Genomic DNA, 22043 nt, shown 5'->3' with positions numbered 1-22043 from the left:
GGAAAAAGTGAGTTGTAGCTAACTGAACACGAGCCCTCCTTTGGAGGGAAAGTAATAATAATGATAAAAACTAGAGCGGTCAATAGCACGCCATCGCAAATTCACACATTTCCCACCTAAAGCAAGGCTGAAAGACAGAAAAAAGTTCCACCAGGAATGACCCAATTCTTTTTACATTTTGACCCCTCTGGGGAATGAACCATCTGGAGAATTACCTGGGGGTCAAATCCAAAAACGTTACGTATTTCATGTGTTCTCCAATGTTGATTGCAAATACTGTACAAGGTTTAATTTAAAAAATGTTTTAAATTGTGCCAGTGATTGAATTTTTTGGTATTTGACCTTTTGATCCTTCCTCAGGGTGTGTGGCCAAAAATGTTACTGCTCCTGCACCTTCTCACCATATGGGAATCACAAATACCATGTTTGGTAAATCTATGCACAACCCTTTAGGAGGAGATAGCATGACAGATGGACTGACGTAGCCAATCACAATACCGCCCTCCAGAGTTAAACAGAAAAAGACATGAAAACTCAGCACAAGAAGAAAAAAAAAATTAGGCTTAATACTGTTGCATTCAGTCAGATTCGAAACGCAACCCTCTGGGGATTCCAGCTCGCTTGCAAGGCCATCATCACATCGGCCCCATCAAAACAAAGAAAAACAAGTAGACCTCACTTGATCTCTTCCTCTAATGCAGTCTTGAAGAGCTTCAACAGAAGGTATTCCTCACGGAGGTTTGAGCCGTAGTTGTAGACAGAGAAAATTACAGCGTCCATGAACTTGGTGAATCGGTTTTGTGGCATTTGGAAGATCAGCTTCGCCAAGTAGTTGGGGTTTGTCTGTTGGTCGATGGAAGAATTATAAACATGACAGTTGAGCCGACTCATTCAGATTTGAAATATCGGCTTATAATGAAGCACTTCTCACCAGACTGGAATATTTTCTTGGCAAAAGCACAAAGAAAGCTGTCCCAAAGATTGCCAAAATCAGAAAATAAATAAATATATTTCAATCTTTGGGCATGTTTAAATGAAGTTGATATTATTATTGACGGAAAGATTCCATTAGCAAGGCGAGACAGCAGCATCCATAACCACCACCATATTGACAAAAGCTCAATCAACTGGATAAGGCATTCAAGCAAAATATTAAATAATCAGGTCATCAGATGCTTCGTCTTTCATCCTTATGCTTAGTCCTTGTGTTGACTGTTCCATACACTTTTACCTGCAATAAATAGAAGAGATGCTGGTAGGCCTCAAGTGTCTGCCTTTTCTCCTTACTAAGTGACTTGAGACCTTTGTGTTTATCTTGCGTCATCATATCCATAACCTGCCCCTTGTTCTTCTTATTCAACTTCATGCTATGGGACACAACATCCTGCAAACAATGGTGGTAACAAAAGTACTTTCCGATATAGATGTCATACTTGGTGTCACTTATACGAGGCAGCAAACGGTGCAATATCAGACTTGCCTCAAGGGTAATGCGGTTCTTAACCAGAAGTCCAATCTTTATGTCCATGGTGTTGAGGTCCTGCTCTAGTTGCTGGTTTGAGCGGATGGCACTCATCACCTCCTGCCTCAGTCGCAGGACCTCGAGCTCTTCCTGAAGGTCCCCTTCGCTTTGCTCGAGCAGGTGCACAAACTTGCGGAGCACACTTAACCGGGGCATCTGGTGCTTTTACTATTGGAAAATGCAACAGACAACGTAGACCATCAATAGTAATAATTTAGGGGAAAGACTGATCCTCCTCAAGCTCGGGAGGGAAGAAATTAATTTTAGCCCTCATGGCACGATGGTAGGATCTCAAGTAAAGGTCGCATGAGAAAGTAAAGGTGACATGAGAGAAAAGAAAAAGAAGAGAACATCAGATTCTTATAAATCGAGTTATGGTGTGCAAAATGATTTTAAATTTAAGGACATTACCTTTGACATTTTGGACCCAAAATCGAAACAGTGCATTTTTGTATTGCAGCCAATACTTGTGCCAATTTTAGCTGAAATTCCTTTAATGGTTCACAAGTTGTTGTAACAAAAAGCTGATAACGGAAGGCCGATCCCGAAAACATGATGCCTCTGGCCTTCGGGTGCGGAGAAACCAAGACGATGCACCAACTCAGTATCGGATTAATAATGTCCAAGAAGTGCTTTCTGTGTCAGCAGCCAGGTACAGTTAATGATGAAACACTGCAGGTATTGCTCACAAAGGACCAGAAGAGCAGGTTTGATTCAAACCCAATTTTCCCCAGAAACAAGGCCACAGCCCAGAAGCGATCTAGAGCCATCTTGCTGCCTTGGTCCAAATTCAATTATTCAAATTAATACATTTGTGAAATAGTGATCTCTGCCCCATCAATCACCGGTAAACTTGAAAAGGTTACCACTTACTCAGTGTTCTGTAGTCTCCCCTTGCCCGGTTGGCTCTGAAGAACGTTTGGATTTTTATGACGGCGTCGACCTGAAACAACAACAACATCACTAAATGCCTTTTCGGTCTCTTTCGCAAAATAAACAGATCAATATGTACGAGTTGTACAACTTACATGATCTCTATAAAATTTTTGCTTTTGCAGGTACTTCTTCCGTTCTTTCCACATTCTCACCCAGGACTGCAGCTGTGGAGAATTACAAAGAAAAATAAAAACAAGAACATGAACGCGCTAACCTATCACAGAACTGAAAGCGTGCTGGGAAAGCAAAGGCAAAACAAATTACCAGAACTATGGTCTCCACATTGCTGGAAAAGAAATCCATCCTCTCTCGGTAACACCTTCGTTGGACAAATCCTTTCCAACAAGCCTGGATAAATGGCAAAAATTGTGATATACAATCTACCCCTCATTCAAAAAATGCGAGAGGAGGAGAAAGAAAATCGACATGAAATGTCCACCGCATAGTCATTTGTCAAAGCATCACGCAATCATTCAAAAGATGATGAATGAAAGAAGCCATTCCTCCCCTTTCCCCCCTCCCCCTACCCCCTCCAACCTCCCCTCCTCAAGTAAAGTTTTGAGTCAATCGATTTGGTGATTTGGGAAAAAATGTTTAAGGTTTCAAATTAAATACAACATGGCTGCCAAACTATGTGACCTATGATGTCATAAATTTAATATTTCAATACAAATGGGTCATAGATCATGTGCATGCAATTTCAGATTTTTAGGATAAGGAATTCAATTAAAACATTTTTGACTGGTATACCACTTCACCTATGTCATCATTATAATGCGTTTGTTCCCCATTGGGAGTACGTGGCAATGTGCCAAGTTTCAAATTTTTCCATTCCGTAGTTTCCGAGAAATCTTTTTAAATTATTTACGTTTAATCCGAGATGAAACAACAACTAGTTTAACGTGACCTATGACATCACAATTATCATAACATTCTGTATGGGTGTCACTTCTACCCTGAAAGTTTTGTCTCAATCGGACATGTGGTTGCTGAGAAAAACTAGGTTTAGCCCGTATGGACGGACGGACGGACGCAATGAAGGACGGACGGACAACCCGAAAACATAATGCCGCCAGCCACCTTCGGGGGCGGAGGCATAAAAAGGCCAGACAATGTGTAATACCAGTCATAAATGAAACAAAACATGGGACTAAAACCATGGGAAGATGTAAAACATAACTTATAATCAACAAGTTTCAATAATCAAATACATTTCATTGTCATTAAGAAAGTTACAAAATAATTATAGGTATGGAAATACAAAACGAAACGAAACACCAAGTGTAACTGATCGAGAAGGTTGACAGGATGACGTAGAGGTATGCACACTCGCCTCTGAGCTGTCAAGCTTGGGTTTGAATCTCGACCCAGCTATAAACTGTTATCCATCCATATAAACTGTTTCACAAGCTTTCCCTTAGATGGATGTTAAACTGAGCATCCTGCCTGATGTCAGTAGGTAGGTGGAAGACAAAGATGCCACTGTGGCCTTCGTAAAGAGTAGGCGAGCTATCGTCGGCACCCTGCTCTAACCTACAGGGGGCACTGCATGAGCAGTGCGGCCACATCTTCCAGGACCAGATGTTACCCACAGCCATGAGCTGCATTCAAAAGAAGAACCAGCCAGAAAGGAAAGTTTTCTTCTTGTTGTTGCAAACTAGCCACCTCCATCTTACCTGAATGCGTACAGCAGCAGGTCGGTGCACCTGGAGAACCGCCAATTGTTTGCCAAAGTCACGCCGTGCCAGCCAACCACGACACCGTGCTTGAAGGCACACCACAAGACTCTCGTGGGACAACCAAAGCTGCTCACGGTTGTATGTTGCTGTCTCACGAAGCACAATGGCCTGCACAGACGTTTAATAAAATTAATATATATATATTTCTCCCCAAATTTGGGGATTGTAAAAATATGGACACACACATCTTTGGTAACACTGTTATGATAACCTGAAAATTTCCTTATCCGAGTTTCCACCTATAAACTTCAGTATGCCAAAGAACAGCAATGCCTACAGCAATAATATGGTGCACGCCGTAAACAATCAAGCACACAGCAAGTAGCCATGTGACTGTTTTACAATTAATCAGGAACAACAATGGTAGCTCGTTGGTGAGGATGCTGTTCCAGACATTACAGAAGTTGTGGGTTCAAAATTTACAGAACATTCAATTCAAGATTTGGATTCAAATTTTCAGAAAGTCCTAGCTTCAGGAGAACTGCCGTGTCCAGATTGGATTGTCGATAATAACCCAACTGGCTCATGAACGACCGTCAGGGTGGGAATATGCTGTCCCACTTGGAGTGGGCATGTGATGCTAGTCCCCACCATTGTGGTGGACTCTTGTTCCCTTCTTGGAAAAGGTTATTCTGAATGACTAAGGCTTCTGATCATCTCCTGTAGATTCCATATAGAAGTAAAGAAAACCACCTCTCCTGCCTTGGCAGATATAGAACATGGCAGATTATATTGTCCAAGTCCTCACCAGAAAGCACGTCATTGAACAATTCCAAATTTAAATCAGGTTATCATAAAAACAACACAACATAATAGAATAACATTTGGAACCAGTTCCTGACTGATGAGCCCCAAAGAGCAAAACAGACATCCTTGGAAGGTTTCACTTATCTGACCAAAGATGGCAAATGAGCCAGTCCCTTGGTGGTTGGTTAGCAGAAGTAAATAGGAGAATTGGGCATGAAAAACCAATAAGATTATCGAGTCTGTGAAGATTATAAGGTGATCCTTATTATACAATCATTTCTGCATTACATAAACTTATATAATGTTTGGCATATTCCAATCCTCGTGTAACCTTTTACATGAGGCAGTGTTTTACAGATAAAGCAATTTTTTTATTTGAGAAAAGGAACTCTCCTCCGCTCCCTCCTCATTCAAACACTCTCAGTTGAGCGTACCTGAATTTATTCTCGCGATAGCTGCCCAATATTGAAATGGCATATTTCAGGCTCTTTCCAAGTGCCTTGCAGATCACTGAGGTTGAAGTAATAATCGCTTCCTCGTCTAATGCTGTGCCTTACCCAGTCTCCTCCATCATCTCCTTGAAAAAAATGACAGTGTTAATCTTCACATCTTCTGATGGATACAAGGAAGTAAGGAGGGTCTAGGTGGGGAGTGGGGTTGGGGGGGGGGAGTGTAGGGGGTTCGGTAGATTGAGAGGAGGAGGGGGGAGGGGTGCTTGCACAAAAAACGTATTGGGCCAAGTGGTTTCAGCTGAATCCAAAAAAATTCGAATGCGGTTTCCTTTTTAAATTTAAGAACCGCATACACTTAACCCAATAACTTATAATACGAGCGTTGCAGATATTACATTGTTACTACGAGTCAGAAGTTACTTTGTGCAGACAATGACAAGTTGTTCAACGCCGACGATGGTACCCATGCTCTGAATGACATCAGAAGTTATAATCAGAAGCGATGACAATACCATCAGAAAATGCCTGATCTCCCTCCCTCAAAGATGCTGATACCAGCAATATAAACACAACTGGAACTGCCAAGGTTGCCCGTCATGAGGCAATCCCATCCGAGCTTTGCACAGTTGGTCGTCTTTTCGATGAATATAAAACATTAGAAACGGAACAATATTTGAGGTGAAATTGAACAAAACGCAATATCACTCATGTTATGGCAAGCATCAAAAGCAAATTCCAAATTTCAGAGATATCTCCATTTATAAATCTCATTGCCAAGGGGAGATTGTAGAATATGGCAGCGTATCTTTCACGGTACTTACAAAACTTTAACGTTATCCTTAATGATTTATCCCCGTTGATCCACCCCAAAACCAACTCCTTCAAATTCCGTTTTATTTCCCGAAATTTCCTGTAGTGTCCATCTTATTTATCCCCTGTACCCCCCACCCCCGCCCCACCCCCGCCCACCCCCCACCCCAGCTCTCTCCCTTTCACAGATCTTCTGATGTGCCTGTTCCCTATTGTTGTTGTGCTTCCCTCTCTCCCCCCTTCTTGTCTCCAGCTCCCTTTATTATATGTTCTATGTGTTAGTCGAGGCTCATATAACAGCTAAGTATACAAAAACAACCTCTCAATTTCTCAGTTTCATGGTGACGACAATAGCAAAAGTATTTGCTTACAACCCGAGAATGCACGTCATACTACCACCAAACATTCAGTGTCGTTTTAAAGGCATTTCCTGTGGATATCAAAAAGTATTATTTGTGGCCTTGGACTCATTTTGTCCACCAAAAGTGCTGTTCCTTGTAACAAAATTTGTTGTAGTGAGTGCTCCTCAAAACCGAGCTGCATGAGCTAAATTAAAGGGAACATAAAAGGTCAAATCAAACATCACCATACCGTAGGGAGCTTTAACTTCCTTGGCTTCTGCAAGCTGGAGCTGATAAACTTCAGCACAATGAGGAACAACACCCAGGATCCCAACAGTTGGGGACTGAAGTAACTTCAGGGTACTCATTGCGCTCTCTTCTTCCAAGGCCGTATTGATTGCAGCAACACAGACCGCAACTGTAAAAGCAATAAGGACAACCCAGCTTCATCGATGCTTCCAAGTTTAGCACTTGAACAATGTATCCAGGAAAATAAATGATAAATCGCTATGATGAGCCTCAAAAAGGTCCTTTCATCAGTCGGAATTATTGAGATAGCAAGCATGCTATCACATGAACAAACGCATGACCAGAAAGACCAGAAATGTAAAATCCCTTCCAAACCGCAGGCAAAATTTCAAAGATTGGTCACTCACAGTTATAAGCATTTTCATCATCCCTGTTTGCCTTGAAAATCCCATCCTGGATTTCTTCCCACCAAAGCATCGCTAAGGGGTCTCTAGTTACCTGCAGTTAACAACCAATGCCAAGGAAATCAGCAAAATGCAAACCAATGTACGTTTTGAAAACAATTGGATGATCAAAAAAAAGGGCTCATTCAATTTCTGCACTCACCCTTGCCTTGTCAACCTTGTCGCTCTGCAACACATACTGATAAAGATCCGCAAGCTCATAAACACCGGCAAGCTTCATGACAGGCAGCAACAAGGCACGCAGAGTGGTGCCAGCATGACCTTCCTCCAAGGCCTCATTGACCAAACCTACAGCAAGCGCTCCTGAAAGTACCATGGAAGCAAGCCAGGTCAGAAAACATTTACATCGGTTACTTGAACAACTCTTGGTGCACCCCCAAAAGCAACATTTGATTTACAAGTTCTACATATTGAAGGAACTGCAAAGTTCCAAACCACACAGCTTTCACCGTTAGTCCAGAAACAGCAGCCCACAATAGTATTGTCCCCCTACCAATAATGACACATTTAAATAAATTACGAATTATGTAGAAACAATATTTCCAAATTAACTTTATTTATTTATTCACAACTGAAGATCAAACCAAACAGTGTTGTAGTTGAAGGCTACATGTCAGGAATACCTGCAAAAACAGGTACAAGTCAAAATTCACTGGTTGCAAAAGTATTCAGTCTCTTCAGTCAGTTCTTGGTAGAAGCACCTCTTGCAGCAATGACAGCTGTGAGTTTGTGGATATAGGTCTCTACCAGCTTTGCACAGCAAGATGGTGAAATCTTTGCCCATTCTTCACATGAAAATTGCTCTAGATCGACCAAGTTTGATGGGGATCTTCGATGGTCTGCAATCTTCAAGTTTCGCCATAAATGTTCAATTTGGGTCAGGTCGGAGCTTTCACTGGGCCACTCAAGAATATTTATTTTTTCCTCATTCAAGCACTATAGTGTGGCTTTACCATCATGCTTCAGATCATTGGCATGTTGAAATATGAATCTCTTACTCAGTTGAATTAATGGCAGACTGAGCAGGTTTTCATCAAGGAGTCTCCCGTACTTTGCACCGTCCATTGTCCCTTCTATCCTGACAAGCCTGCCAGTCCCTGCTGATGCAAAGCAGCTCCATAACATGATGCTGCTACCACCATGCTTGACAGTAGAGATGGTGTTGACTGGGTGATGTGCAGTGTTTGGCTTGCGCCAGACATAACGCTTTGAATTTAGACCAAAAAGTTCAATAAAATCCTCTCCACATACCTGCAGTATCATTAAGATGCTTTTCGCAAACTCCATACGAGCATTCAGATATGTCCTTTTCAGCAATGGCTTCTTTCTTACCACCTGTCCATAGATGCCAATTTTGTGGAGGAAGCAGCATATTGTTGATTGATGAACACTGATGCCCATCTCGGATATAGCGCCTCGCAGATCTTTCAAAGTCATTGTTTGATTTACAGTGATATCCCAAAGCAGTTTCCTGTTTGCACCACTGCTGGGTTTGGATGGGCGACCTGATCTAGGTAGAGTCTGTGTGGTGTAATGCGTTTTCCACTTCTTGATGATGGATTTCATCATACTCAGAGATAATGAGTGGCTTTTAAATCTTATTATAACCCTCTCCTTAACAGTGCTTGTCCACCACTTTATGTCCGACTTCTTTGGAAAGCTCCTTGGTCTTCATGTTTACCTTGATGGTTGATCAAGTCAGTTGTACCATAAAACTCCTAATATAAGTGGGGGAGGTTAATTTTTAAAGTTAAACTACTGATTACATACAGATGAAACCTATTTAATTACACTTATTTTGTAACCTTACAAGCAAATAATTTGCTCCTTAAGTGATTTTGGGTTAGGCAAACCGTTTGAATACTTCTGCAACTGAGAATAATCTGATTTCTCTGTTAATCAAACTTATTCAAATGTTATCTGCATTTTTTAGCATTATCACATCAAAGTAGTTTGTGAAGACTATATATTGTTACAGACAACGGGGATGAGGACCAGAGTCCCAAACGGCACTCCCGACTGAGTGTGTTATAGGGTGACTAATGTCAGCAACCCTAAGTCTGATCCCCAACCCACCGGGCCGAGGCCCGCAAGCTGGCTGAGCGGTTTTTGGAAGCTTGAACTTTTGGTTTAGTGCAAGGAGTAGAGGCTCTAGAGTTTAAACTGCCACACTGGCGGTTCAGGGGAGGCTTGCAACCCGATCCGAAAAATGTCAATCAAACAAAATGAAATACAATCAATTTACTTCAAAGAATGCAAAACTATACAATAAGCAAATCATACAAGTATGACAAAGGACATAATTAATTAATAATGACAGACTGAAAGAAATAACAGGCCACATACAACCGATATGAAAGGCCGACACAACATCACACAAACGGACCCTCGATCTAACACAGGGAAAGGGAAGGGAAGGGAAGCAAATGAATAAAACAATATTCACAGGGAATTGACATAAAACGGGATATGAGGATGGGAATGGAATGGGGTTCAGGCCTGTTTGAAGAGCATCTTCATCGACGCACGTCAGAGCGGGGCTGAACGGGAACAAAGGTTCATCCACGCTCGTCAGAGCAGGGCTTGGCGGGAACAAGCGTGAATGGACCAGCCATCACGCACTGAAATTCCTTTCTCCTTTGATCCTTCCTTTCCTCAACCTCCTTCATTGAACACAACAAATCCCTCAGCTCAGAAAGTTCATCTAGGTCAACTCCTTCATGTAGCACTCGCCGAGCCCGATCACAGCATGAAGCATATAGCGTTTTCCACAGAGACCCAAGAAGCGATCAATGATCAATGATCTCTCCGACTCTCTGGAAAATCCTCTCTATCTCTTTGCTGATGACTCCACTCTCTGCCGCTCCATTCCTCTTCCCTCAGATCGGCAGTCTGCAGCCTCCTCACTCTCTGAAGACCTGGACAAAATCACAGACTGGTCAAACAAGTGGAACATGTCTTTCAATCCTGACAAATCTCACACTCTTACTATGTCTCTCCGAAAAGATCGACTGGACAACCCTCCCATCTACTTTCTCAACAATCCTCTCCAATAAGTTCTGTCGCTCAAGCTTTTGGGTCTCACTATCTGCCATGATCTTTCTTGGGAAAACCACATTTCCAAGCTGGTCTCCAAAGCCAGTCGCCGACTGGGCATCCTCCGTCGTGCGAAGTCTTTCCTTGGCACACCTGAGCTCCTCACCACATACAAGGCTTTCATCCGCAGCTCAATGGAATACTGCTCTCCCCTCTGGGCCGGTGCTCCTGCCTCACACCTAGCTCGGCTTCACGCTGTTGAAACCAAAGCTTTCAGAATCATTGGAATCTCCCGCGATGAAGCTATCTCTGAGGGCCTTTCACTCACTCACCGCAGGCAGGTAGGTGGTCTTTCTGTCTTCGACCGACACCTCTCCGGCCTTGCACCCTCAGCTCTCTCTGTGCTCTGTCCCCTAAATATTCCTACAGGTCGCACAAGATCTGCCAGCAACCCTCTGATGGTTAAACTGCCGAAATCTTGGCTCTCTGCTCACCTTCACTCTTTCATTCCTCTTTTCTCCCGCCTCTGGAACAAACTCGCACACTCCCTTCAATCCCACTCCTCCCTCCAGGTCTTTAAAACAGTTGTTCACCACCATCTCTTATCTTCCCCCATCCAAAACCTTGATCTTTTCCACCCTCACTAATTCACCCCAGATCCACCTCGTTTGAAATTCCAACTTCTTTCCTGGAAGTCCTGGCAGTGTCCATATGTTTTATACCTCTCCCACCCCCCCTTCCCATGCCTCCCCCCCCCCCAAAGCCCTCTCCCTCCCACAGATCTCTCGATGTCTCCATGTCTCTCGGTCCCTGCTCTCAAATGTTGTGTTTGTGTCCTTCCCCCTCTCTCCCCATCTTGTCTACCGCTCCCGATGTTATATGTTTTATGTGTCGGTTTGTCTTTCTGTGTGATTAATGTTCGCTCTTTCACGAGCCTCGATCTTGTATACAAAAAAAAAAAAAAAGCGCCTTTTCCCACAGAATATGCTCTTTTCCTTTTTGTCCACCTCCTTCATGCACAATGAATCCTTCAGAAAGTTCATAGAGATCGAGTCTTTCACACCAACATGCTCACTGAAGCCGTTCACACCACAAGCAAGGATCGCTTTTCTATCGCACGGCCAAGAGCCGCTCTTCTTCTTCGTTCTTCCTCCTAACGTTTTCCCGCACTTTCTTGCTTGAAAGAAAAAGGGATGAATCGTTTCCAAAGCTGTTTTGTGCACCACCACCAACAGTCAAAACCACGTGACATGAAGGGAGTAGATATGGGGCAAACTTCAAGAAAAAGGAAACAAATACCAAAAGGTCCTATTTGGGGATCCACAGCTGAACTGGCATTTAAAAAAAATGCAATACACCCTAGAACAACACGACTCCTAAATGATTGACATTAACACAAATGTAACAATATTAAGTTTGATTTGAAAGCATCATGAAATAAGCTCAAGGGGCATCAACATCTGAAAACTTTGGACGTGAACACTTCTGCAGGCCACTGTATATTATATACGTATTATAAGATACTAGCAGAAGTACCCGGCATTGCCGGGCGGGGGAGGGGGAAGAGGAGGGGAGGGGAACGGGGAGGGGAGGGGAACGGGGGGAGAGCGAGTCCCTTGGTAAAGCGAGCGATTTTTTTTTTCATAGCGTCATAGCGTCATAGCATTCATAGCGTCATAGCATTCATAGCGTCATAGCGTTCATAGCGATTTTTTTTTTCATAGCGTCATAGCGTCATAGCGTTCATAGCGATTTTTTTTTTCATAGCGTCATAGCGTTCATAGCGTCATAGCATTCATAGCGATTTTTTTTTTCATAGCGTCATAGCGTTCATAGCGTCATAGCGTTTCATAGAGTCATAGCGATTTTTTGTTTCATAGCGTCATAGCGATTTTTTTTTCATAGCGTCATAGCGTCATCACGTGATCGCTCTGAGCGAATCAGCGCCCACCTGCTCTGATTCCGTTGATTCCGTGCGCTGAGGTAAATATGAATAAAAAATATGGATCGTCAAATATTTTGAGTTCGGCTATGTTCGTCCCACGCTCAATGGCCATGTCTATGCCAAATATCAAGCACGTAAGCTTCTCCGTTTAGGAGTCTATCGGTAACAATACACACACACACACACACACACACACACACACACACACACACACACACACACACACACACACACACACACACACACACACACACACAGTTTTATATATATAGATGATGACCACAATCCCAAATTCCGTTCACACTAAATTGGTGGTTTGATCAAAAATTTTGCTTGGATGTTAGAGAACATGATGAATAGACGAGTTTTTGGCATGCAATAGGTTGCAGGTGCTAATTGTTTCATGTCATCTAACCAAAATGCTATCGCACTACTTTTACCGTGTCATGGATGTGATGCCATGGAAGTACGATTTTCATTGTTCTCACCCTGCCGTTGGCAACTGTGACTTACAATCCCAATTTAAATACAGTTTGTCATTGATACACTGACCAACATTAAAATTTTAAGTGTTTTTCAGATAAAAATCGATCTTTTCTTTCTTAAAGCCATGCAGCCACAGAGACCAAATTAATGAGAAGCTGCAAAACAATTAATGAAAAGGGTAACCTTTTATATATTCACATTCAAAATGCAGATTCTCATTAATTTGGTCTTTTCTGTGGCTGCATGGCCTGAAGAAAGAAAAGATGGATTTTTATCTGAAAAACACTTTAAAATTTTAATGTCGGCCAGTGTGTCAATGATAAAATGTATTTTCAATTGCAATGTATGTATGTATGTATATATACACAAAGAATTAAGTTAAGCACCCCCCCCCCCGTTTTTTTACAACCTCGCACATTACAAGTTTGTTGTCGTCAAAACAGTGTAATATACCCATGATATTGCTATATTTTCTGGAGAAGTGATATTATGGTCACATAAAAACATAACAATCATGCCGTTTTCAATATTTTATTCTGAATAATTTAAGGTGAAATTTTTTGGGAATTTTAGGCATATTTTCACCTCAATTTAAGTATGGAGCTATAGGTCCATCACGGACAGTGTGGATGACGTTTATGTTTTCTAACGTACAGTCATTGTTCTGAGAAGACCTCTAGCGATCTTTGCGTCAATAACGTGTGTAGGACCCACGTGATCGGATCACTGACTCAACCCTACGTCTCATAGACCCTGTAAGCCGTCGTATGCGTTGCTGTGGCAGGTTGTTCCATTCCCGATGTAATGCACGTTCCAATTCATCCAGATTGGCTATTGGAGGGACCATCTTCGCAATTTGTCGTCCCAACATGTCCCAAACGTGCTCGAGGGGGTTCAACCTGCCACAGCAACGCATACGACGGCTTACAGGGTCTATGAGACGTAGGGTTGAGTCAGTGATCCGATCACGTGGGTCCTACACACGTTATTGACGCAAAGATCGCTAGAGGTCTTCTCAGAACAATGACTGTACGTTAGAAAACATAAACGTCATCCACACTGTCCGTGATGGACCTATAGCTCCATACTTAAATTGAGGTGAAAATATGCCTAAAATTCCCAAAAAATTTCACCTTAAATTATTCAGAATAAAATATTGAAAACGGCATGATTGTTATGTTTTTATGTGACCATAATATCACTTCTCCAGAAAATATAGCAATATCATGGGTATATTACACTGTTTTGACGACAACAAACTTGTAATGTGCGAGGTTGTAAAAAAACGGGGGGGGGGGGGGTGCTTAACTTAATTCTTTGTGTATATATATATATATATATATATATATATATATATATATATATATATCTGTGCAGCGTCTGTCCTGTCCTGTGTGCTGTGTTGTGTTGTCCTGTGTTGTGTTGTCTTGTCACTGAACTACTTTCTCAAACTTTTGTGAAATCGTACCAAACTTCTGGTATGCACATATCTCTCCCGTCGGTATGTCCTAAGGGTATTTGTTTTGAAAAAATTTCCAATTTGTTTTTTTTTTTTTGGAATTTTTTTGGGAAATTTTTTTTTCAACTTAGGTTTTCAACTTCAATTGTTTATAAAATGTGATATCACGTATATTACAAATACATTTGTGCAAAATAATTGTTTGAATTATGATTGGTTTAAACTATGACAAAACGGCAACTCAGGTACAGTCATTTATCTATATATCTACACATCTGGGCAGTGTCTGTGTTGTCACTTAACGACTCCCTCAAACTTTTGTTTCCGTGGTTGTGAAGTGTTTTTAATAACGTTGTGGTGGTTTTGAATCACGTGGTGGTGAGGTTTTTTGAATTATGTGGTGGTGACGTGTTTTTAAATGATGTGGTGGTGAGGTGTTTTTAAATCACATGGTGGTGAGGTGTTTTGAATTACGTGGTGGTGAGGTATTTATAATTACGTGGTGGTGAGGTGTTTTTAATTATGTGGTGGTGAGGTGTTTTGAATTAGTTGGTGATAAGGTGTTTTTAAATGACGTGGTGGTGAGGTGTTTTTATTACATGTTTTATGGCTGTGAGGTGTTTTTATTACGTGTTTTATGGCTGTGAGGCGTTTTCAATTTCGTGGCTGTGAGGTGTTTTTATTACGTGTTTATGGCTGTGAGGCGTTTTCAATTTCGTGGCTGTGAGGTGTTTTTATTACGTGTTTATGGCTGTGAGGCGTTTTCAATTTCGTGGCTGTGAGGTGTTTTTATTACGTGTTTATGGCTGTGAGGCGTTTTTATTACGTGTTTTATGGCTGTGAGGCGTTTTCAATTTCGTGGCTGTGAGGTGTTTTTATTACGTGTTTATGGCTGTGAGGCGTTTTCAATTTCGTGGCTGTGAGGTGTTTTTATTACGTGTTTATGGCTGTGAGGCGTTTTTAATTTCGTGTTTATGGCTGTGAGGTGTTTTTATTACGTGTTTATGGCTGTGAGGCGTTTTTAATTTTGTGGCTGTGAGGTGTTTTCAATTTCGTGGCTGTGAGGTGTTTTTATTACGTGTTTATGGCTGTGAGGCGTTTTCAATTTCGTGGCTGTGAGGTGTTTTTATTATGTGTTTATGGCTGTGAGGCGTTTTTATTACGTGTTTTATGGCTGTGAGGTGTTTTTATTACGTGTTTATGGCTGTGAGGTGTTTTTATTACGTGTTTATGGCTGTGAGGTGTTTTTATTACGTGTTTATGGCTGTGAGGCGTTTTCAATTTCGTGGCTGTGAGGTGTTTTTATTACGTGTTTATGGCTGTGAGGCGTTTTCAATTTCGTGGCTGTGAGGCGTTTTTATTACGTGTTTATGGCTGTGAGGTGTTTTTATTACGTGTTTATGGCTGTGAGGCGTTTTCAATTTCGTGGCTGTGAGGCGTTTTTATTACGTGTTTATGGCTGTGAGGTGTTTTTATTACGTGTTTTATGGCTGTGAGGTGTTTTTATTACGTGTTTATGGCTGTGAGGTGTTTTTATTACGTGTTTATGGCTGTGAGGTGTTTTTATTACGTGTTTTATGGCTGTGAGGTGTTTTTATTACGTGTTTATGGCTGTGAGGTGTTTTTATTACGTGTTTATGGCTGTGAGGTGTTTTTATTACGTGTTTATGGCTGTGAGGTGTTTTTATTACGTGTTTATGGCTGTGAGGTGTTTTTATTACGTGTTTATGGCTGTGAGGTGTTTTTATTACGTGTTTTATGGCTGTGTGGTGTTTTTATTTTCGTGGGTGTGAGGTGTTTTTGTTACGTGTTTATGGCTGTGAGGTGTTTTTAATTTTGTGGCTGTGAGGTGTTTTTATTATGTGTTTATGGCTGTGAGGCGTTTTTATTACGTGTTTATGGCTGAGGTGTTTTTATTACGTGTTTTATGGCTGTGTGGTGTTTTTAATTTCGTGGGTGTGAGGTGTTTTTGTTACGTGTTTATGGCTGTGAGGTGTTTTTAATTTTGTGGCTGTGAGGTGTTTTTATTACGTGTTTATGGCTGTGAGGTGTTTTTATTACGTGTTTATGGCTGTGAGGTGTTTTTATTACGTGTTTATGGCTGTGAGGTGTTTTTATTACGTGTTTATGGCTGTGAGGTGTTTTTATTACGTGTTTTATGGCTGTGTGGTGTTTTTAATTTCGTGGGTGTGAGGTGTTTTTATTACGTGTTTATGGCTGTGAGGCGTTTTCAATTTCGTGGCTGTGAGGTGTTTTTATTATGTGTTTATGGCTGTGAGGCGTTTTTATTACGTGTTTTATGGCTGTGAGGTGTTTTTATTACGTGTTTATGGCTGTGAGGTGTTTTTATTACGTGTTTATGGCTGTGAGGTGTTTTTATTACGTGTTTATGGCTGTGAGGCGTTTTCAATTTCGTGGCTGTGAGGTGTTTTTATTACGTGTTTATGGCTGTGAGGAGTTTTCAATTTCGTGGCTGTGAGGCGTTTTTATTACGTGTTTATGGCTGTGAGGTGTTTTTATTACGTGTTTATGGCTGTGAGGTGTTTTCAATTTCGTGGCTGTGAGGTGTTTTTATTACGTGTTTATGGCTGTGAGGCGTTTTCAATTTCGTGGCTGTGAGGCGTTTTTATTACGTGTTTATGGCTGTGAGGTGTTTTTATTACGTGTTTTATGGCTGTGAGGTGTTTTTATTACGCGTTTATGGCTGTGAGGTGTTTTTATTACGTGTTTATGGCTGTGAGGTGTTTTTATTACATGTTTTATGGCTGTGAGGTGTTTTTATTACGTGTTTATGGCTGTGAGGTGTTTTTATTACGTGTTTATGGCTGTGAGGTGTTTTTATTACGTGTTTATGGCTGTGAGGTGTTTTTATTACGTGTTTATGGCTGTGAGGTGTTTTTATTATGTGTTTTATGGCTGTGTGGTGTTTTTAATTTCGTGGGTGTGAGGTGTTTTTGTTACGTGTTTATGGCTGTGAGGTGTTTTTAATTTTGTGGCTGTGAGGTGTTTTTGTTACGTGTTTATGGCTGTGAGGTGTTTTTAATTTTGTGGCTGTGAGGTGTTTTTATTACGTGTTTATGGCTGTGAGGTGTTTTTAATTTCGTGGGTGTGAGGTGTTTTCAATTTCGTGGCTGTGAGGTGTTTTCAATTTCGTGGGTGTGAGGTGTTTTCAATTTCGTGGCTGTGAGGTGTTTTCAATTTCGTGGGTGTGAGGTGTTTTCAATTTCGTGGCTGTGAGGTGTTTTCAATTTCGTGGGTGTGAGGTGTTTTTAATTTCGTGGCTGTGAGGTGTTTTCAATTTCGTGGGTGTGAGGTGTTTTCAATTTCGTGGGTGTGAGGTGTTTTTAATTTCGTGGGTGTGAGGTGTTTTTAATTTCGTGGCTGTGAGGTGTTTTTAATTTCGTGGGTGTGAGGTGTTTTCAATTTCGTGGCTGTGAGGTGTTTTTAATTTCGTGGGTGTGAGGTGTTTTCAATTTCGTGGGTGTGAGGTGTTTTCAATTTCGTGGCTGTGAGGTGTTTTTAATTTTGTGGCTGAGGTGTTTTTATTACGTGTTTATGGCTGTGAGGTGTTTTTAATTTCGTGGCTGTGAGGTGTTTTTATTACGTGTTTATGGCTGTGAGGTGTTTTTAATTTCGTGGGTGTGAGGCGTTTTCAATTTCGTGGGTGTGAGGCGTTTTCAATTTCGTGGGTGTGAGGTGTTTTCAATTTCGTGGGTGTGAGGTGTTTTCAATTTCGTGGCTGTGAGGTGTTTTCAATTTCGTGGCTGTGAGGTGTTTTCAATTTCGTGGCTGTGAGGTGTTTTCAATTTCGTGGCTGTGAGGTGTTTTTAATTTCGTGGCTGTGAGGTGTTTTTATTATGTGTTTATGGCTGTGAGGTGTTTTCAATTTCGTGGCTGTGAGGTGTTTTTAATTTCGTGGGTGTGAGGTGTTTTCAATTTCGTGGGTGTGAGGTGTTTTCAATTTCGTGGCTGTGAGGTGTTTTCAATTTCGTGGCTGTGAGGTGTTTTTAATTTCGTGGCTGTGAGGTGTTTTCAATTTCGTGGGTGTGAGGTGTTTTCAATTTCGTGGCTGTGAGGTGTTTTCAATTTCGTGGCTGTGAGGTGTTTTTAATTTCGTGGCTGTGAGGTGTTTTTAATTTCGTGGCTGTGAGGTGTTTTTAATTTCGTGGCTGTGAGGTGTTTTTAATTTCGTGGCTGTGAGGTGTTTTTATTACGTGTTTTATGGCTGTGAGGTGTTTTCAATTTCGTGGCTGTGAGGTGTTTTTATTACGTGTTTTATGGCTGTGAGGTGTTTTTATTACGTGTTTTATGGCTGTGAGGTGTTTTTATTACGTGTTTTATGGCTGTGAGGCGTTTTCAATTTCGTGGCTGTGAGGTGTTTTTATTACGTGTTTGTGGCTGTGAGGTGTTTTTATTACGTGTTTTATGGCTGTGAGGTGTTTTCAATTTCGTGGCTGTGAGGTGTTTTCAATTTCGTGGCTGTGAGGTGTTTTCAATTTCGTGGCTGTGAGGTGTTTTCAATTTCGTGGCTGTGAGGTGTTTTTAATTTCGTGGCTGTGAGGTGTTTTTATTACGTGTTTTATGGCTGTGAGGCGTTTTCAATTTCGTGGCTGTGAGGTGTTTTTATTACGTGTTTTATGGCTGTGAGGTGTTTTTATTACGTGTTTTATGGCTGTGAGGTGTTTTCAATTTCGTGGCTGTGAGGTGTTTTCAATTTCGTGGCTGTGAGGAGTTTTTAATTTCGTGGCTGTGAGGTGTTTTTATTATGTGTTTATGGCTGTGAGGTGTTTTCAATTTCGTGGGTGTGAGGTGTTTTCAATTTCGTGGTTGTGAGGTGTTTTTAATTTCGTGGCTGTGAGGTGTTTTCAATTTCGTGGGTGTGAGGTGTTTTCAATTTCGTGGCTGTGAGGTGTTTTCAATTTCGTGGCTGTGAGGTGTTTTTAATTTCGTGGCTGTGAGGTGTTTTTAATTTCGTGGCTGTGAGGCGTTTTTAATTTCGTGGCTGTGAGGCTGTGTAGTTTCTCAGTGTAGTTTCGGAATGGCTCAGTCTGGGTCTTCAGGGTATTGAAGAGTCTTTGGGGTCCATTGGGTCTTCAGGGTCTTTGTGGTTCATTGGGTATTCGAGGTCTTTTGGGTCCTCAGGGTCTTTAGGGAATTTTGGGGTCTTTTGGGTATTCAGGATATTTTGGGTCTTCTGGGTCCTTGGGGACTTTTGGGTATTTAAGGGTATTTAGAGTATTTTGGGTTGTTTAGATCCTCTGGGTCGTTTGGGTCCTTTGAGTGTTTTAGGTATTTTAACCGGCCGACATACAGTCATGTTCAAAGATTGCCCATTAAAAACCCACTCAAAGCATTTAAGATCGACCCTATGAAGGGGGACAGACATCACACAAATACTAAAACACACAAACACACATTGTGTTTTATATGGTATACAAACACACACACACACACACACACACACACACACACACACACACACACACACAGTGTTTTATATGGTATACAAACACACACCACACACACACACACAGTTTTATATGGTATACAAACACACACCACACACACACACAGTTTTATATGGTACACACACACACACACACACACACACACACACACACACACACACACACACACACACACACACACACACACACACACACACACACACACAGTTTTATATGGTATACAAACACACACCACACACACCACACACACCACACACACACACAATTGACAGTAGTGATGGGTTTTTTTTTTTGGTTTTTTTTGTATACTGAATCGAGGCTCGTGAAAGAGCTAACATTTATTTCACAAACAAATCAACCAGACAAACAAAATATACAAAAAGAGGGAGCGGAAGACAAGATGGGGAGAGAAGGGGAAGCACACAACCACAACATTTGAGAGCAGGAAGAAGTGTGGGAGGGAGAGGGCTTGGGGGCAGGAAGCGTGGGAAGGGGGGGGGGGGGGGTGGGAGAAGTATAAAACACAAGGGGACCGAAATTAGCGGGGGTAGAAAAGATCAAGGTTTTGGATGGGGGAGGATAAGAGATGGTGGTGAACAGCTGTTTTAAAGACCTGGAGGGTGGAGTGGGATTGAAGAGAGTGAGGGAGTTTGTTCCAGAGGTGGGAGAAAAGAGGAATGAAGGAGTGAAGGTGAGCAGAAAGTCTTGATTTTGGCAGTTTAACCAGAAGAGGGTTGCAGGCAGATCTTGTGCGACCTGTAGGAATATTTGGGGGACAGAGCCCAGAGAGGGCTGGGGGGGCAAGGCCAGAGAGGAGTCGGTAGAAGAGGGAAAGACCACCAACCTGCCTGCGGTGAGCGAGTGAAAGGCCCTTGGAGTTAGCTTCATCGCGGGAGATTCCAATGATTCTGAACGCTTTGGTTTCAACAGCGTGAAGACGGACTAGGTGTGAGGCAGGAGCACCAGACCAGAGGGGAGAGCAGTATTCCATAGAGCTGCGGATGAAAGCCTTGTATGTGGTGAGGAGCTCAGGTGTGCCAAGGAAGGACTTCGCACGACGGAGGATGCCCAGTCGGCGACTGGCTTTGGAGGCCAGATTTGAAATGTGGTTTTCCCAGGAAAGATCATGGCAAATAGTGAGACCCAAAAGGTTGAGTGACAGAACTTCTTGGAGAGGATTATTCAGAAAGTGGATGGGAGGGTTTTCCAGTCGGTCTTTTCGGAGAGACATCGTAAGAGTGTGAGATTCATCAGGATTGAAAGACATGTTCCATTTGTTTGCCCAGTCTGTGATTTTGTCCAGGTCTGCAGAGAGTGAGGAGGCTGCAGACTGCCGATCTGAGGGATAAGGAATGGAGCGACAGAGTAGAGTCGTCAGCAAAGAGATAGAGAGGATTTTCAAGAGAGTCAGAGAGATCATTGATGAAGACCAGAAAAAGCACAGGGCCCAGAACACTACCTTGGGGAACTCCAGCCTGAACAGGAACAGGAGATGAGAGAAACCAATTCAGGGCCACACGTTGACTACGACCAGAGAGGAAGTCCGCCAGCCATGCGTGGAGATTTCCATGGATACCAAAAGAGGAGTGTTTGGTGAGCAGAGCAGGGTGCCAGACCGTATCGAAGGCACGTGAAATGTCAAGGGAGACGGCTCTAATTTCCTGTTTGGCGTTGAGGACCTCCATCCATTGTTGAGAAAGCAGAAGCAGCATGTCCAGAGTAGAGTGACCAGGTCTGAAACCAAAATTGATGATCAGAGATCAAGCCATTGGAGAAGAGGAAAGATTTCATATCTGAAGCAATGATGGATTCCATGACTTTGCTGATAATTGGGAGAAGGCTGATTGGTCTGTAGTTGCTGGGATCTGTTTTTGCACCTTTTTTGTGCAAAGCGGTGATGTTGGCTGATTTCCAAGCAGATGGCAGATGACCTTGAGCAAAGGAGAGGGTGAAGAGAACAGAAAGAGGGAGTGAAAGAGCGGAAGCACATGATTTTAGGACCCGTGGGCTGATGCCGTCAGGACCAGTTGCAGAATCAGAGTCGAGGGTTGACAGAAACTTTTCCACCTTGTCAGGAGGAAAGGACACAGAGTCCAGGAGCAGCTGGGTACGACTGGGTACGGTGGGTACAGAGAGGGATGGGTTTGGGACACAAGATTTAGAGGCAAACACAGAGTTGAGGCATTCAGCTTTTTCACGTGCGGAGTCAGCCGTTAAGCCGTTTGAGGTGAGGGAGGGGATGGAGGGGGAACAAACACCAGAAACAGATTTGACCAGACGCCAGCAGGATTTGGAAGAGGGAGACAGATAAGAGAGTTCGGTCTTGAGAACGGTGAGATATTGTTTCCTGGCTCTCCTGAGGGTGGACACACACTTGTTTCGGGCTTTG

The 22043-nt window shown here is 42.3% G+C and overlaps 1 protein-coding gene across 1 annotated transcript in view; it reads right to left on the bottom strand.

Moving 5' to 3' along the window:
• Window positions 1-22043, bottom strand: part of IQGAP2 (IQ motif containing GTPase activating protein 2) — a 151841-nt gene that overhangs the window by 39610 nt on the left and 90188 nt on the right. The window contains 12 exon segments of the mRNA XM_078781856.1: window positions 680-843; window positions 1232-1384; window positions 1481-1669; window positions 1671-1690; window positions 2396-2465; window positions 2551-2622; window positions 2723-2806; window positions 4135-4305; window positions 5379-5521; window positions 6798-6965; window positions 7204-7294; window positions 7403-7563. Coding sequence (XP_078637982.1) covers window positions 680-843; window positions 1232-1384; window positions 1481-1669; window positions 1671-1690; window positions 2396-2465; window positions 2551-2622; window positions 2723-2806; window positions 4135-4305; window positions 5379-5521; window positions 6798-6965; window positions 7204-7294; window positions 7403-7563 — 1486 coding nt within the window.

Source organism: Myxine glutinosa, chromosome 7 (genome assembly GCF_964187855.1).
Source record: "Myxine glutinosa chromosome 7, kmMyxGlut1.1, whole genome shotgun sequence".
NCBI lineage: Eukaryota > Metazoa > Chordata > Myxini > Myxiniformes > Myxinidae > Myxine > Myxine glutinosa.
Note: the sequence above shows the minus strand (reverse complement) of the source record. Positions and strands in the feature narration are given on the sequence as shown.